The following is a 15,000-nucleotide window of genomic DNA, read 5'->3' on the forward strand; positions in this document are numbered from 1 at the left end:
TTTGTTTGTATAAGTAAACAAAGACAAAATAAAAAATACACATTAAAAGGTAAATTACGGAACAAGAATTAATGCATTGCCAAAGATATAATTTTCAACTGCTTTAAATCATAATCATAAATTTCATGTGTTGCTGGCCTTGAATTTTTGTAAGTATTAGATTATACATACATACTTCAGAAAATAAAATTAATAAGAAATAATAAATAGAGATAAACACAGATTAGACGACAAGAGGGTAATACCCCAGCTGTCTTTCCTTTGTACCATAACATTGTCACTATATCTACAGTTTGTGTCATAGAGCACGGCAGGAACTGTCCATTCCTAGCAGACCGGTAACTAAATAAAGTTTACTCATTCTCTTCTGTTTTAACTTTCTCGATAATGATAAGGAAGATATCTATCATCTCATGATAAGATTACCCATGAAAATGATGTGTGGCTGCTAGATAAATCAGTTTGCCGAATTCCATGGCTGAGAGAGGGAGAGAGATCAGTAGGCCTATGAAAGACGACCGAAGTAATTTACTTGATGGAACAACACCAACCCTCGTGAAGTCCATCAAATGCGCTTATTCAGTCTCAGCCTTCACCAGTCTATAGAGATTATTATTATCCTGGGTGTGCCACAGTCGACTAGTTTGAAATCATCACATACATGCTCGGAAGTCCATAGTATTCACACCTTCACCCCTCCCCTTCCATTCAACTTGACAGAATGTTGATTGTTCACTATCCCCTTAAGGACACGGCTAACCAGTTTGGAATTTTTTTTGCCTTTTGTTCAGTACGGTATCATGCAATAGCCTGTATACAATCAGGCTCTTTAAACACAAAAGCAATCTTCATGCTCAGAATCACAACTTAAAACGTTACATAAAATCACATTCTAAAAAAGGACAGCTAAAATTACAGCACTCTGATAATCTCTTGTAGACCTTCAAAGAAAACCTGCATGGCTAAGGCAGGTTCAATTTCCCAAAATAACCAAAGTCAATGGCCATATTTTCTGGTCACAGAATTTGTATCCTCTTATCATCCATCCAACCTCTTTTCTGCATATCCTCAAAATATCACAAAGAGTATGAAGTACGATTTTCCATACATAATTTTCCAACATTTCTGAAGCTATTACAAATACAAAAAAGTCCTTCCAACCAAGCCTTGTCTATCAACTGCTAGTGCTACTCACTAGATCTTTCACCTTCAACAAATTCTACACAATTCGTATACAACTTAACATGGTTCCTCTGCTGTAAATGTTCATAATATTTTACTGTGTGCATTACCTTCTACATGAAAATATATAAATAACAAAAAAAAAATGGTACTAAAAATATATAGAACTTAAATAATGCTAATCATAAATAAATAAAAAGTATCATTACAAAAATACAAGGTAGATAAAATGCTCTATAGATATAATACTGTGAGCTTACAAATTAGCAGGAACTAAGCAAATGGAATCATAATACAAATGTACTGGTAGATCACCTCTGAATAACCATACGAAATGTGGTTACCTTAAGAAAGAAAAAAATTCTTATCTTTATCAAACACATTTCAAAGAGCATAAATATCTTTTAACTTAAAACATCTCTGAGTTGCTGTGTATTATTTCAGAAAATAATAAAAAGTGTTCTTGACAGTTGAAACTTATAATGCCCTTATGCAAAAGTCGTGTCATTTTCCTGCAAGACAAAGGTGGCCTTGAGGCTAAAATTGGTACTGTGCTAAACTAGTATATCACAGCCATGATTGCTTGTTCAAGATCTGATGACATCACAGTAACATTCTGTCCCAAACCAAAGCTTAAATTCTTTACTTCAAGAGTAGCTCTACTAAAATGTAAACTTTTCAGCAAACTTGATTTCACTGTCTCGGCAATCCAAATATTCCCTTTATTCAAATCTGCAAGGCTGAAAATAATTTAGAAAACTGTGCCTTTGAGACAGCCTAATATGTTAACATCGTTTCTATTACTTTTCAACTTGAATGATTATTTGGTTCCATAATTCCATAATGATTCTCATCAGAAACTTTAATTATCCCTAATATTACACCTACCAATTAACTCTTAACATGTGTTCTCTGATACCTCCAATTTTTACTCATGAGGGCATCATACATATGACAAGTTTCAGTCTTTAAGTAGAGGCAGCAGGGTAAATTTGGGCTTAATCTTAATGCTTTTCCATTCGCAACTTCAATACAAATGATGTCACATCCTAGGGTTCTTCTTGGGTTTAAAGTCACCAAAACAAAAGTGACTCTTATTGTCAGTACCAAATTTAGAGAAAGAGGCCTCATCTCATCCAAAATTCTTTGTTTTTTCTCCCCCCTGATACTGAATAATAAATCTAAAAATCAATGAGCATTTCCTATAAAATTGTAATTTCTACCAAGATATCTGCCTGTTGGGGAAAATATTTAACAAGCTGTATTCAGAAAGAAATGAACAAAGTATATGATTAATAATGAAAAAAGTAATAATAGTAACTATATACTTTCCCAGCACATTCATCAACCGCTCTTAAACCTTCTGCATAAAGTGGTCCAAAATTCGTGACTCTCACCAGGCAGTAATTTTTCCCTGTAGCACACACTGAGGAAAGTCATTCCCACTTTAATACACTGCTGCTAAGCTATACAACATTGAGCAACTCCTATTACACTTGACAAATACAAAGCAAACTACATTAGCCTCACTGGGGAGGAGGGGCGAGGAGGGAGAGGGGAGGTGAAATGGAGAAATAAATACTTTAAAATTACAGGGTACACTCAGGACCTAATTGCACTGATACACAGGGTGTAATACCTTAACTTAAAAGACAACAGAACAAACAAATTATGCATAATCAAAAAATAATAACAATCAATAAAAGTATCAATATCAATCCAGCTGGTAGTGATGATAAATCATAAGTATAATAAAATTACAAATTCACACTGCAATAATAAGTATTCGTGCAATATTAATCATTACTAAGAACAATTAATAATTATCATTATCAATAAAAATTATCATTAGTATTAAATAATAATATAACAATAAATATTACTACAATTCAAATGACAATAATGAAAATGGTGAAAATAATTGATGATAATAATGGTGATTAATGAGAATAATGATTACATAATTAATATTAATATCAGCAATAATAATAAAAATAATCATAATAAAAAAAAAATGATAATATGCCTCTTTCATCCTAGTTGGCTGAATGTCTCAATAGTAAAGCTGTCACACTCCTTAAAGTCTCTGTCAACATAAACTTTACTAACAACAGAAATCATAGAAAAGGGTAAACATATCTTTGACAGCTTAATAAGAGGATAAGCTACATCGTTTCCTAATTTCTGAACTGTAATCCAAAAAGGGAAGCAAGAGTCCAAACTCATCCCTTGAGACAACACACTATCTAGGAGTCGACAGAATAAAACCCCATACCGAAACAGAACTTGTTTAAAACCCGACCCCTGCACATCTCACAGTTTGCTTTACTCTATCCAATGCCACTGTTTTTTTTTTTTATCTTCATACAAAAATAGATTTTCTTGTAAAAACAAACCACAAGCGGTGGGCCTCTAACCTGACTGACACTGTCTGGTATGGTTTCATCCTGTGCCTAGGGGCAGATTCTGTAATAGTAGATGTGGTAAATTTGGAACAATCAGTCAGCAGACGTTTTAAATGTTGTGGTGATACTGGCCAATGTAGCAGAGGATATATCAAGTCCTCATATTCTGCAATTCCTGAAAACATACTAGAATCCACTCCCTAGTCTTTGGTGAGAAGCTGAGATGGGCAGAAAGACATAAGTGTGTATGGGAAGAAGCTAAGCTTACAGCTGAAGCCAGTAACATTGGTCTATGTTACTTCATCCCATCACAATCGGGTGATCTTATGCCTCATCAATCTTTGGTCTCGACCATGTCTACACTTCCATCGTCGTCATCATCCTGAAAACCATGGACAGATGAAGATCAGTAAAATAATAAATTATATCAGTGCCAAATCACAAACCCTATCATCACAAAATCTCAGCCATTTCAGTACAAAGAACAAAGTCTGTCCTACCTGTACATGACCTTGTCCAGAAGATATAATAGTCGATGCATCCAGTGACGCATTGAGAGCTGCAGGAACTTCAACATTATTGTCTAATCCAGGTTCAAGTTTGGGCACCTGTACGATTGGTGTAACCACTTGTAGCGGCTGACCATCTGCACCTTGAATGTTCGCTACAACAGTCTGGTATACTGGTAGGGGTACTGTTATCATTCCTGACACAGGATATGCTCCCGAAACATTCACAGGTACTGGAGGAAGAATAAGAACAAACATTAATTATCACATGAATCACATTTTGTGGTAAATTAGAAAATCCAAACATTTTAGGCATACTGACATAACTGAGAGCACAAACTTACTCTGTGAACCGTCCTCTCCTGTTATTATGATGGTTCCCTCTTGCCCTAAGGAGCCCTCAGATACATGGTTGAGGTCGATGGCCACCGAACTCCCACTCTCTCCGTCCACCGACTCTCCATTCTGTGTTGTGATCTGTAGGGTCAACAACCTCATCCTTTTTTATAGCTGATAGGTTAGTCACCAGCACCCAGGAGGAGCATTCATGCAATCTACGCGGGTTAGCATTTCACATTTTAAGACTACAGACAGTAAATCATCTCTTAATGCTTTTATCGTGTTTTTTAGTATTGTATCATCCCCCAAAAATGCAATACACATTAAAAATGCAGAAACAAAGCTAAACTTCACTTCTGTCCGAAGTTGTCATTGAAACTTGTGATAAATTACACATTTCAATTTATGACCTTTTACAAAAACACACAGAAAAAATCCTACTTCTTTTCCCTACAACTTCTCCCTGATTAGAGCTTAATGAGAACAATGGTGAATCTACTGACATTCAGAGAAGACTTACTGTTACATAAATAAGCAAATACAACCTACTTTAAACAAGCTGCCACATCACTGATATTGCATGCTAAGCAAAAAAATATATAAACTGTACAAAAACTTAGCATACCACAACAGGCACAGAATTCTGTGAAAAGTGAAACTACAAGTGTGCTGCAAGCAAAGTTGGGAGAAGAACATGCATCTGGCAGCACACACTTCACCTTATCTCTTACTGAGCTCCACTTAACTGCTCTACCTCACCCTACACTCAAGCCACCTCCAGCTCCAAATCTCTTTTCTATTTTTTTTCTTAACTATTACAGCTTAGGAAACATGGCTGAGAAACACAAAGAGAAGAAAATAAAGAAAGGAACAAGTGACATCCATAAAGCATTAATGCCCTGGATCCGGTTGCAATGGTTACGTAAGTGGCCAGCATCCCAGGCATGCAGAGCATAGGCCGGGTGCGCCCGAACACCCATGAGCGGTGATTAGACTGTGTCTCCCCTTTGAAAAGTTATTTTGTGAAAACTTTTTAAGCTTTATCGCCATTTTTCAATGTCCATATTTGCCTTTTGATTTGCTTTATCCAGATGGAAATTACTTATTTTCCTTGCACAGATTCCATATCATATCATCTATCTATGTAGTAAATAGCTCAGTGAAAAAAAAAAAAAAAAAAAAAAAAAAAAAAAAAAAAAAAAAAAAAAAAAAAAAATATATATATATATATATATATATATATATATATATATATATATATATATATATATGGAACATTTGGATATGTGTGACATATATCTTTTTTTTTCTTTCTTTTTTTTTTTTTTTTTTGTAATTTTCAATTTTACATAATACAGCCTGCAGCATGGAAATGGCATCCTTCCTGGAGCCAGCGCTTCTCCAGTCACTGCTTACGCACGTTACATTCCACATTCGTTTATTGATGGGAATAATGCTAAAGCCCCCCTCTAAGCGCCAAATGAGTCAAATCACACTCCAAGAGGTTTGTGCACTCGTGGCAAGTCATTTCAGTCACCCTGGCCTTCGCTCTTGACGGTTTATTCACGTCATCCGTATAGCTGTCCAAGTTTTTCCTTGACATGATCGCAACGTCATCCGGATCCAGGGGCTTACAGCTAGCAGTATCTCTGATAATGCACCTGCTCCCCGTAGCTCACTGGACAAGCCAAAGAAAGTCTGAGATGACAAGGAACTTTAAGAAGGGGGTCAAAAAGAAGCTAAACCCAGACTCATTGTTCTACAAAGCCATCTGCTAGTTGAGCTGTTTCTTCATCCCTCATATGACATACTGCCGTTAATACCTTAGCTACCCCAGTAAAATTAATTCACAAATTTTAGGTACAAGACAATTTGCTAAGAATTTTGCACACCTGACATTGTCATCTTGTTAAAAAATTATACGTTGTGCGTTTTCATGACATTCACATCATTTACCATACATTTATCCTAAAAGGAACTTGTATTCAGAACGCCAGATCAAAATACTTCAAATTATATATGTAACAGACCACAAGACGGTGTAAATGCAGTATTGAACAAGTGAGCCATTGTAATTAAATGTAAACTTAAATGATTCCTTTTCATTTAGTGAAACAAGTTTCACGTCATAAGGAAGACACTGGTGGCAAGGGGCTCAATTATTTGCACAGAGTGTATAGCATATGCAAACACACACAACATGCAGACGCTCAAGACATGTTATATTTGTTATCTGTCTCATTAAAGCTAGTACCTCTTTTAAATCAGAGAGTGGGATTTGTAATCTACACACTAGAGAGAAAGATAGAACATTTAATTCACTGATGCTTAGAGGATCTGTATACATACCCTGTCCACTGTGATTTTACTTTATCAATTTTTCTTTATATTTACATGCCTCCACGAATGCTTAGTCACCAAACAATCAATTATAAAGCCTATCTGATCTCCCTTCCTTATTCCCAAAATGTTCAGTTTTATCTTTATTGTTATTAGTTTTGTTAATAACATTGCAATAATAACATAAAATAATAATATTCACAATAATAGTTGCATCAAAACTCCTAAAAATTCATGAAATGAGGTAAACAAGAGACGTCAGTTAGGCCTTGTAACTGACTGCTTGATGATTATGCAACTGTGAGGCCATCTTTGTATAGACAAAATTGAAAACCGTGGACACTGCATGTACTGAGCACCAATGGGTTAAAGAAAAAGAAACTCTTAAAGAATAATGCGGCACATTTACATATCATAAATCCAGCAATGACAGGTTAGGCTGGACTACAAAAAGTTATGTTTTGTGCTGTGTTAAATCATTTCATGTAAGATTACATGCAGCTTGTAGATAATATATATACAATAATTAACAATAAGCAGAAAAAATAATTTTTAAGACTATTCAAACTTGAAACAATAATTTTCAGCATAATTTATCTCTTTCCTTTACTACAGGACTTGTGTAGGAAAAAAATTTAAGACACCAAAGGTTAATCCAAAACTCCAACCCTGGGTTAGTACACCATGCACACAATACCAACCATGCACGACATTAGTTCTCTCTAACATGCACTACAAGAAGGGAATCATCACTTAGACTTCAGATTTCCAACTCATATCCGTTCTGGACATGGTTTGCTCTTTTTATCTTAAAAAATCTGATAAAGCAACAATACGGCTACTGCAAATTTGAAAAATTAGGTCCCACCAAAATCTAATTCTCAAGAAAGGCTGTTTCAAGTAGAGATAAAATCTACAGGCAATTAATAATCTTAGTGATGAGTCCCTTGATCAGCAACTACAATAGTCTTCTTAAATAAACACTTTTCATTTGTAAATTATAAAATCTGTGCCCTGTTGCTTTTAGGTAATGCACTGCAAAATCTTAAATATATAATCACAATATGGACCATGCTACTGTCTCCAGTCACATGATGGAAAATTCATAACTTTCATATCAGTAAGTAATTGGACAAATGACACCAGCACTGGACACGAAATGGATAAAAACCAATATCACAATATCATTTACAAAGAAGTGTTTACTTTTTGAATACTGATATAGCTTCTCCATAATTTCATCAAAAGCATTCATCATGTGCATTTTAAAGACTTTTTTTTAAGTCTAAAGCTGAATAACATTTTTCACATATTTAGTTTAGTCCATACAATCACATTCTCTTTGCAGGATAGGGAATGGTGCTTGTTAGGTGTAAGGCAAAAACATAACTGCATAACAATCAATGGAACTGGATAGTGACAACAGTAATATAATTTAGAGAAACACTTGAAAAAATAATCATAAATACTGAGTATTATATTTCGTAATTACTTTAATATACTAATATCATCATATCATCAGAAGTGAGGCTTCTTGAAGCTTGTGAGAGTCAATATTCTGGTAATCTTAATAAAAACATTACTTCAATAAGTACATCAGACCACAGACTTTCAATGTAAACATGTTTAATGATATATAACAAATAAGTATCTTCAGATACATATCTGAATTATTTCTGTACTTTTAATACATACTTTAAAAAGTAACATAATTATCTAAAACAAGTACAAATCTCATTAACCTTAAAAACATAAAAAATACAAGATAGTGAATATTATATTATGGGGGATACTTTTCACAAATGAAAGAATATTTCATAGGGAAATATACCAGTTTTGATAAACTAATATTCTGCAGCACACAACCCTTAAATATCAATCTTCAGATATGTATCCGTAGTGTCATAAAATCCACTAAGAGACAAAGAAACACACTTACGTGGGCAACGCCTTGTACATGCGCAGTGGTTCCATCTGGCAGCTGGATGACAGGGTTACTAGGATCCACCTGGATGATTGAAACTGTACCATCTGGATTGCTAATGGTCTGTACCACTGGACCTGAATACACTGGGTTCACTGGACCACCAACCTGCACCAAGACAAATATTTTATGAACAAATCACTACACATTTGAAAAGATAGGCAAGTGTCAATACTATATTATTCATCTGTCCAGTCACTAATTTTTTTTGCACAGTTATTACATACATGGAAACCCAAAAACAGTCTCTATACATTTTGAAACCTGTATGGCTAATTGCTTGTATTTAACTAAAAAGTAGTAAGCAATCATGAGTTAAATGCACACTAGTAATAAATGGAATGACTTTTTCCTCTAATGTCTGAACAAGAACAAGGAGTTAAACAACAGCAACTTCTGTAAAAATGACCATTGTAAGGCAAAAGCAAAGAAAACATTTTGATCCTGACATAACTGACAATGTAAAGAGCAAAATTGTTCATCATACCTGAGTCTTTTCTTCCTCTTCATTAAATGCCGGCAAGAGATCATCTCGCCCATGGTATTTATAACAGTTGACTACAATCTGACGTAAAGCAGTCGTCCAAGATACCTGGAGATAGGATTATGAAGACTTAAGCTTCCAGAATCCCCAGCTTGTTTCTAATCTTTTCATTATCAATCATTTACTTTTTCATACACTTCCCATTCCTCACACTATCAACCAAAAAACTTGGCCTGGACATGATCGCAAGTTTATTGGCGTGCATCGACAGTTTCCTTTGTTTGCACCCTGCTTGTTCAGTAGTTTGCAGGCAACGTTAGGCACCTAGAAGCTGGTATTTTGATACAATTTATAAAAATATCAAATTTTTGAAGGCCTATCTTTGTTTTACCACTACTATCAAACAATACCAGCTCTGCTTGATGAGCCAATGGTGCATGTTTGATGCCACCCATTACTTTGTCCACAGCTGCCATGCCTTGTACGTACATGTGACCCAGCATGAAGTGGTTAATATTACAAATCCAATAGTTCCTTGATGTAGCAATACATGATCTAATATTTCTCTACCTCTCAAAGCTATTTTAATTAATATGCCATCCCTACAGAATGTGGGAATCATCGATATAAAATGCTTTGAGCTAAAAAGATCTAATGATACTGCTCTCACATCTTTTTGTTTTTCTTTACATTCCAACTCTTAAAATCATACTGTACTATTATGAAATTTTGATAGCTAATGTTGTGATGTAATACCCAAATATAGATGTGAAAACCAATTACAACAATAAACATATACATCTCTAAATTCCTTTGAACATTATTCACATAACCCCAACATTAACAATGCAATATACAAATAAAGCATAATCTTACCTTTTGTTTTTGGTCCTCTGATCGCGCATCCATTCTAACATTCGCCCACGGAACATCTTTTGGCCACCAGGGCGGCCGAGTAGATTCCTTGCCCCAGCCTGGTTTACCTCTCCCTAAAATAAATATTGTAATGTAATAATCCTTCTTGTTACTGCTGAAGCATTCAAGTCTATTTTCTTCTCTAGTTTATTGTTCATCAACTCATAATTACTTTTCTCATCACTCTCAGATTAAAATAAAACAGGCATGTGGTCAGAAAGTATAAGCCAAAGCTGGATTTTCTATTTCTGTGGAAAAAAAAAAAAGGCTAGCAATAACAACACACAGTCTCCTGTCACTGGTCAGTTGATCTGTGATTGTGTGATTGAGAGGTTATCAGCTTGTAGGTCAAACATCAAATGAAGTCATGCAAAACAAAACACATTTTCTGTCTATAGCACTAAGAAAATGACAGGGCTTCCTAAACATCAAGACTGAATAGACTATACATCTACAGCCACACCCATAAATAAACCTACACCTATACCCACACATACACTATGACCAGAAAGCAAAATTCCACAATCACCTGATTGAGAATACTTTTTCAATATCACTGGTCTGCCTACAGAATGTTTTGAATTGCTGGATCTTTGTTCTATTGAGAAACAGTTACCATTCATGTGCTTCTGATGACAATATAATCCAACATGTTAAGGACATCTCTTGCACTGTGAAAGATACTCCTTCTCCTTCATATCTATATCTATACATAAAAAGTCCTTTTACTAGCTTTTCTATAAAAACCTAAATCCTTAAGAAGCTAGACTTAGCCTCACTAAAGAGGAATCATGAAACCTCTTACCTGTAGAATACTTCAGCATTAAAGGAATAAAAGCTCTGAGTTGTGCTTGCGTCATCTTTTCTACAGGAGTCGGAATGCCGTCTATGACAAGGGGAGGTAATTCATGCAACGACGGGTCATCCTGTGGGGGTGGGGGTGCTTGCTGTGCTAACGCATTTTCCAGTTCGGACATAACCATCTGCCGCAACGTTTTCATCTGTGGGGGAAATTGAAACGGCCATAGTGAGCAATACTGTCTTCTTTTCTTGGTTATTCTGAACTACTCTGTTGTGTTATGATATAATTGCCATTTCCAATATAGAAATTATACTATCTTGCATGCAAATATCAGAATAATGTTTCACAGCACATGAATGCAAATACACTCAAATAGAGCATCTTCATTTCAGGAATAAAGTACCATTACAATGCATGTCAGCTGGTTCTGCCAAACATGAGGTTCAGAAGCAAAAAACAGACTGTCTAACACTTAAATTTGGTATCTTGTATAAGTGGGAAACAAATTTCAAAAAATATTTTGGTGTGCAAAATACGTAAATCAGTGCAGTGCGTCAGCATGAAACAAGGAAGGAAACTCATAATTCCCCTATGGTGAAATACACTATTTTTTGTTTCTTTATAATTCATTTGTTCTTCTCATGCAGTTGTTAGAATTTCCTCCACAATGCAGACCTTAGATATCTTGGAAATCCTAAATTTGTAAACAAAAATTTCAGGCAAATGCACAATATGCACATTATATGTTTTAAAACTTGTTATAATAAACTAATGAACAAGTATTGCTTTTAGAAAGAGACTTACCACATCTTCCAGAGGTTTCGCTCCAAAACATTTGAAATTATTTCCTGATTTACTTGGCGTTGCTACAACTACCACCGCTTGCTGTCCGACTCTGGTAGAATATTCATCTATGGTTGCCTGTTGGGTTAAAAGTTCAATAAAAGTAAAGTTTTCACAGTCTTCAAGAGGTATTAGCCTGAGAAGAAACAAATACATTTCTGTGTGTAATGGTCCTGTCAGTAGATCTAGCTCGGCAATCCTCTTAGATCCTTAAAAGGCAAGTTGTTTAGTTCATCTCTTTTCTAGGTGAGCTAAAAGATTAGTTTCTAACCCTCTGTAATTTAGGCACCATATTTCTGAGCACCTGCTATAATAAGCTTGTGTGTATTGTGTTCACTGGCTCTATTCTGGAAAGAAATAGGAAAACAGCAATCCTCAATGATTCATATCAATACAAGTGCTTTACTCCATCACTAATACACAGGCTTTCTTTCATACGCAAAAGCAAACATTTAAAAGTCAACACACACCAACATGTACATCAACTATACACTCATGCACTCAATCACACCCCAATACCCACACCCACACCAACTTTCCAAGATTCAATTACAAATATCCAATAAATACATGTGATATCTAAAACCATGACTTCCAAAAGTAGTGATTTCAATAAAAATTATTTTGTAGAACAAATTATGTGAAAAAACGTGTTATTACTAAACATGCCCTTGAAGCTTGAACTAATATCACATTTAGTTTCTTTCACTCAGACACTTGTGCAAGAGATTAAAAACCACTTAAAGTAAATTCAAGTGTACAGAAACCATCAATCATTAGTGTACTGAGGTAGATTATACTAGAATGATATATTCCTCTGCTAGAATGAAGCCAACAAGACAAGAGGCTATAGAGGCTACTGTAGCAGTTTTAAAAACTTTATGTTTTCTAGTTGGTTTGTTTCTACTTTATGGATAAAATGTATAATAACACTGTATTCCAATTTCAAGTTCAGCAAGCACATACAAACTAGTTTAATTCAAAACTTGTGTGTACATTTACACTTATGCTTATATTCAAATACATATATACGGACAAATATTCTGAGATCTAGATAGACTGACAGAGAGAGACACCATACTTCCATTTGCCCCATTTCAATCACTTCATTTGTCTCCACTGATCACTTCCAACCTTTACTTTAATATCTATTCAGTGGTTGATTCCTAACTCTGCAAACACAAAACTAATCTGCAGGATATCTTCTGCCACTAATACAGAACCAATCTTGGATCTTTTGTAATATCAAAATGTTTCAAACAAAACTCATGTATATGGTGACATCAAAGGAGCTACATCAGTTACCTGCTTTTCACTTTAAAGAAACATTTCTTCTTTCCTAACAGAATCTGAACTCATCCCAAAAGACCTGGCTTCTCAATTCAGTATCAATCTAATTTTTTACGCATCTTGACATCATAAGCTCTGATGATGTGGTTTTTATTTTCTGAGACACCCGACAATTTTGGATCGTTGTAAGTGTAAATTCAACAAGCATCTGTTTTTCAAACCCTAATTCGCTTTCAATCTCTTTCATCCAACTGACAGATGAGAGCTCTACGGGGAAGGGACAGAAGGAGTACCAAAGTGGGAGGGAGAGCCCCACAGAGGGGGGGAGAGAGCATCAGAGAGGGGGAGAGGGTAAGTACTGAAGTGAAGGGTGAGAGGGAGAGAGAGCATAGAAAAATATTCCCAAAGGCCACCTGCAGTTTACAAGAACTCACCTTCAATTTTCTTAAAAGCCGAGTTTGTTGTCTTTTTCGTATAGATGGATTAATTTCAAATATGTGATGTCGTTTCCGCTTTTTTGCTGAGGCAATGGCAGCAGCAGCAGCCACCCCGACAGGTCCTGCACCGTGCGAGAGAGAGGAAAATAAAGGCCTTGCCCATTCCGCGGTGGAGGGAACGGGACTGGGCAACCTCAGGACAGACTTCTAACTGCTTGAGTGAATGATGATTTAAACGCTAGCGTTTACTAATATAAGATATAAACAAAACAAAGGCTATGATCATACAGTCTTAATAAAAGAGATCAAATCATATAATAAGTGGCTCCAGTGGAGTAAATTCATGCCAACAAAAGAAAAAAAAAAAAAAAAAATACAAAATCAAAACTAAAAAATGACTATTCAAATAAAGAACACAATTCAAATAAAGAACACAAATAAAACGAACTTAAAAGTCTCCTTCCCTCCGGAGTAAAGTAAAAACATAAACAAAAAATCAGTAACAACAAAATAATTAGGTCAGCATGCAATCAAAAAAATCAGGTTTAAATAATTAGTAATCAATCAAGAAGAAAGTATATCTTGGGATATCATTTGCATTCCATCCCTAGAGATATCTGGATCAGAAAGAGCAAAATGTAACGGCTACATACCAAAAAATAGGAGAAAAAGTGCTTTGGCATCTGCAGAACAGATGTGAAGAAATGATACCATGCAATGCTAACTTTTAGTCATCAATTGCCCTTACCCTAACCAATGCCTGCATGATCCTGCACACGGGAAGTATGTAATATCAAGTCTCTCTAATGGCTGTTAAATACAATCATGTGGTGTATTACTACAAGACATTAGCAATGTAAGTTTTATAATAGAATTTAAATCAAACTACATCAGAAACACCACACAACCTTTTATAGAGGTGGTGATAATTTTTTATAGAAATATATATATATATATAATTATCATGCACATGTGTATGTTATCACACCATATAAGCAAACAAGAGTCATATTTCACTTAAGAGTAAAAACAATAGATATAAATTTATACTGGATAGTTCACAGATTCACCACCACTTTCCTTTACTGAATTCCTCAGCCAGTATCAAGAAATGTACAAACTTTCCTCATGCAGTAATCATGCCTGTGTATTGGCTCCCTCCACCACCAACAAAAAAACACATTTGACATCTCACCTGACCACCCACCTGCCGCCGCTAGCTGGGCGGTCACATCGTCCACACCGGGAAGTGAGCCTTCATCATCATCAAAGCTCCCAGGTGACGACGCCATATCATCGTCGTCATCGTCGCTTGTGCCGGCCAGATGTGTAGTTACAGAATCTCCAGGTCCCCCCCCACCCCCACCATCCACATTGAGGGGGTCAGCTGTGCCCCCTCCACCAGCTAGGGCTGCCAAACCTGATGCCCCCACACTGTTCATCACCAGCTGTAATCCAATAGAAGAATGA

General features: G+C 35.5%; 1 protein-coding gene across 8 annotated transcripts in view; it reads right to left on the minus strand.

Moving 5' to 3' along the window:
• Positions 1-68: 68 nt before the first annotated feature.
• Positions 69-15,000, minus strand: part of ewg (DNA-binding protein Ewg) — a 24,014-nt gene continuing 9,082 nt past the window's right edge. For 6 of the 8 annotated variants that reach the window (XM_027354348.2, XM_070128067.1, XM_027354282.2 and 3 more), the window contains 10 exons: positions 14,726-14,978; positions 13,528-13,652; positions 11,765-11,881; positions 10,964-11,159; positions 10,120-10,232; positions 9,247-9,351; positions 8,715-8,867; positions 4,441-4,573; positions 4,088-4,329; positions 69-3,969 (listed from right to left, as the gene is read on the minus strand). In XM_027354348.2, the coding sequence (XP_027210149.1) occupies positions 3,922-3,969; positions 4,088-4,329; positions 4,441-4,573; positions 8,715-8,867; positions 9,247-9,351; positions 10,120-10,232; positions 10,964-11,159; positions 11,765-11,881; positions 13,528-13,652; positions 14,726-14,978 (1,485 nt within the window). In that variant the 3' untranslated portion in view covers positions 69-3,921. The remainder of the gene's footprint in view (positions 3,970-4,087; positions 4,330-4,440; positions 4,574-8,714; positions 8,868-9,246; positions 9,352-10,119; positions 10,233-10,963; positions 11,160-11,764; positions 11,882-13,527; positions 13,653-14,725; positions 14,979-15,000) is intronic. The other 2 variants (XM_070128047.1, XM_070128039.1) reach the window with 2 other exon arrangements.

This window comes from Penaeus vannamei, chromosome 2 (genome assembly GCF_042767895.1).
Source record: "Penaeus vannamei isolate JL-2024 chromosome 2, ASM4276789v1, whole genome shotgun sequence".
Classification (NCBI taxonomy): Eukaryota; Metazoa; Arthropoda; class Malacostraca; order Decapoda; family Penaeidae; genus Penaeus; species Penaeus vannamei.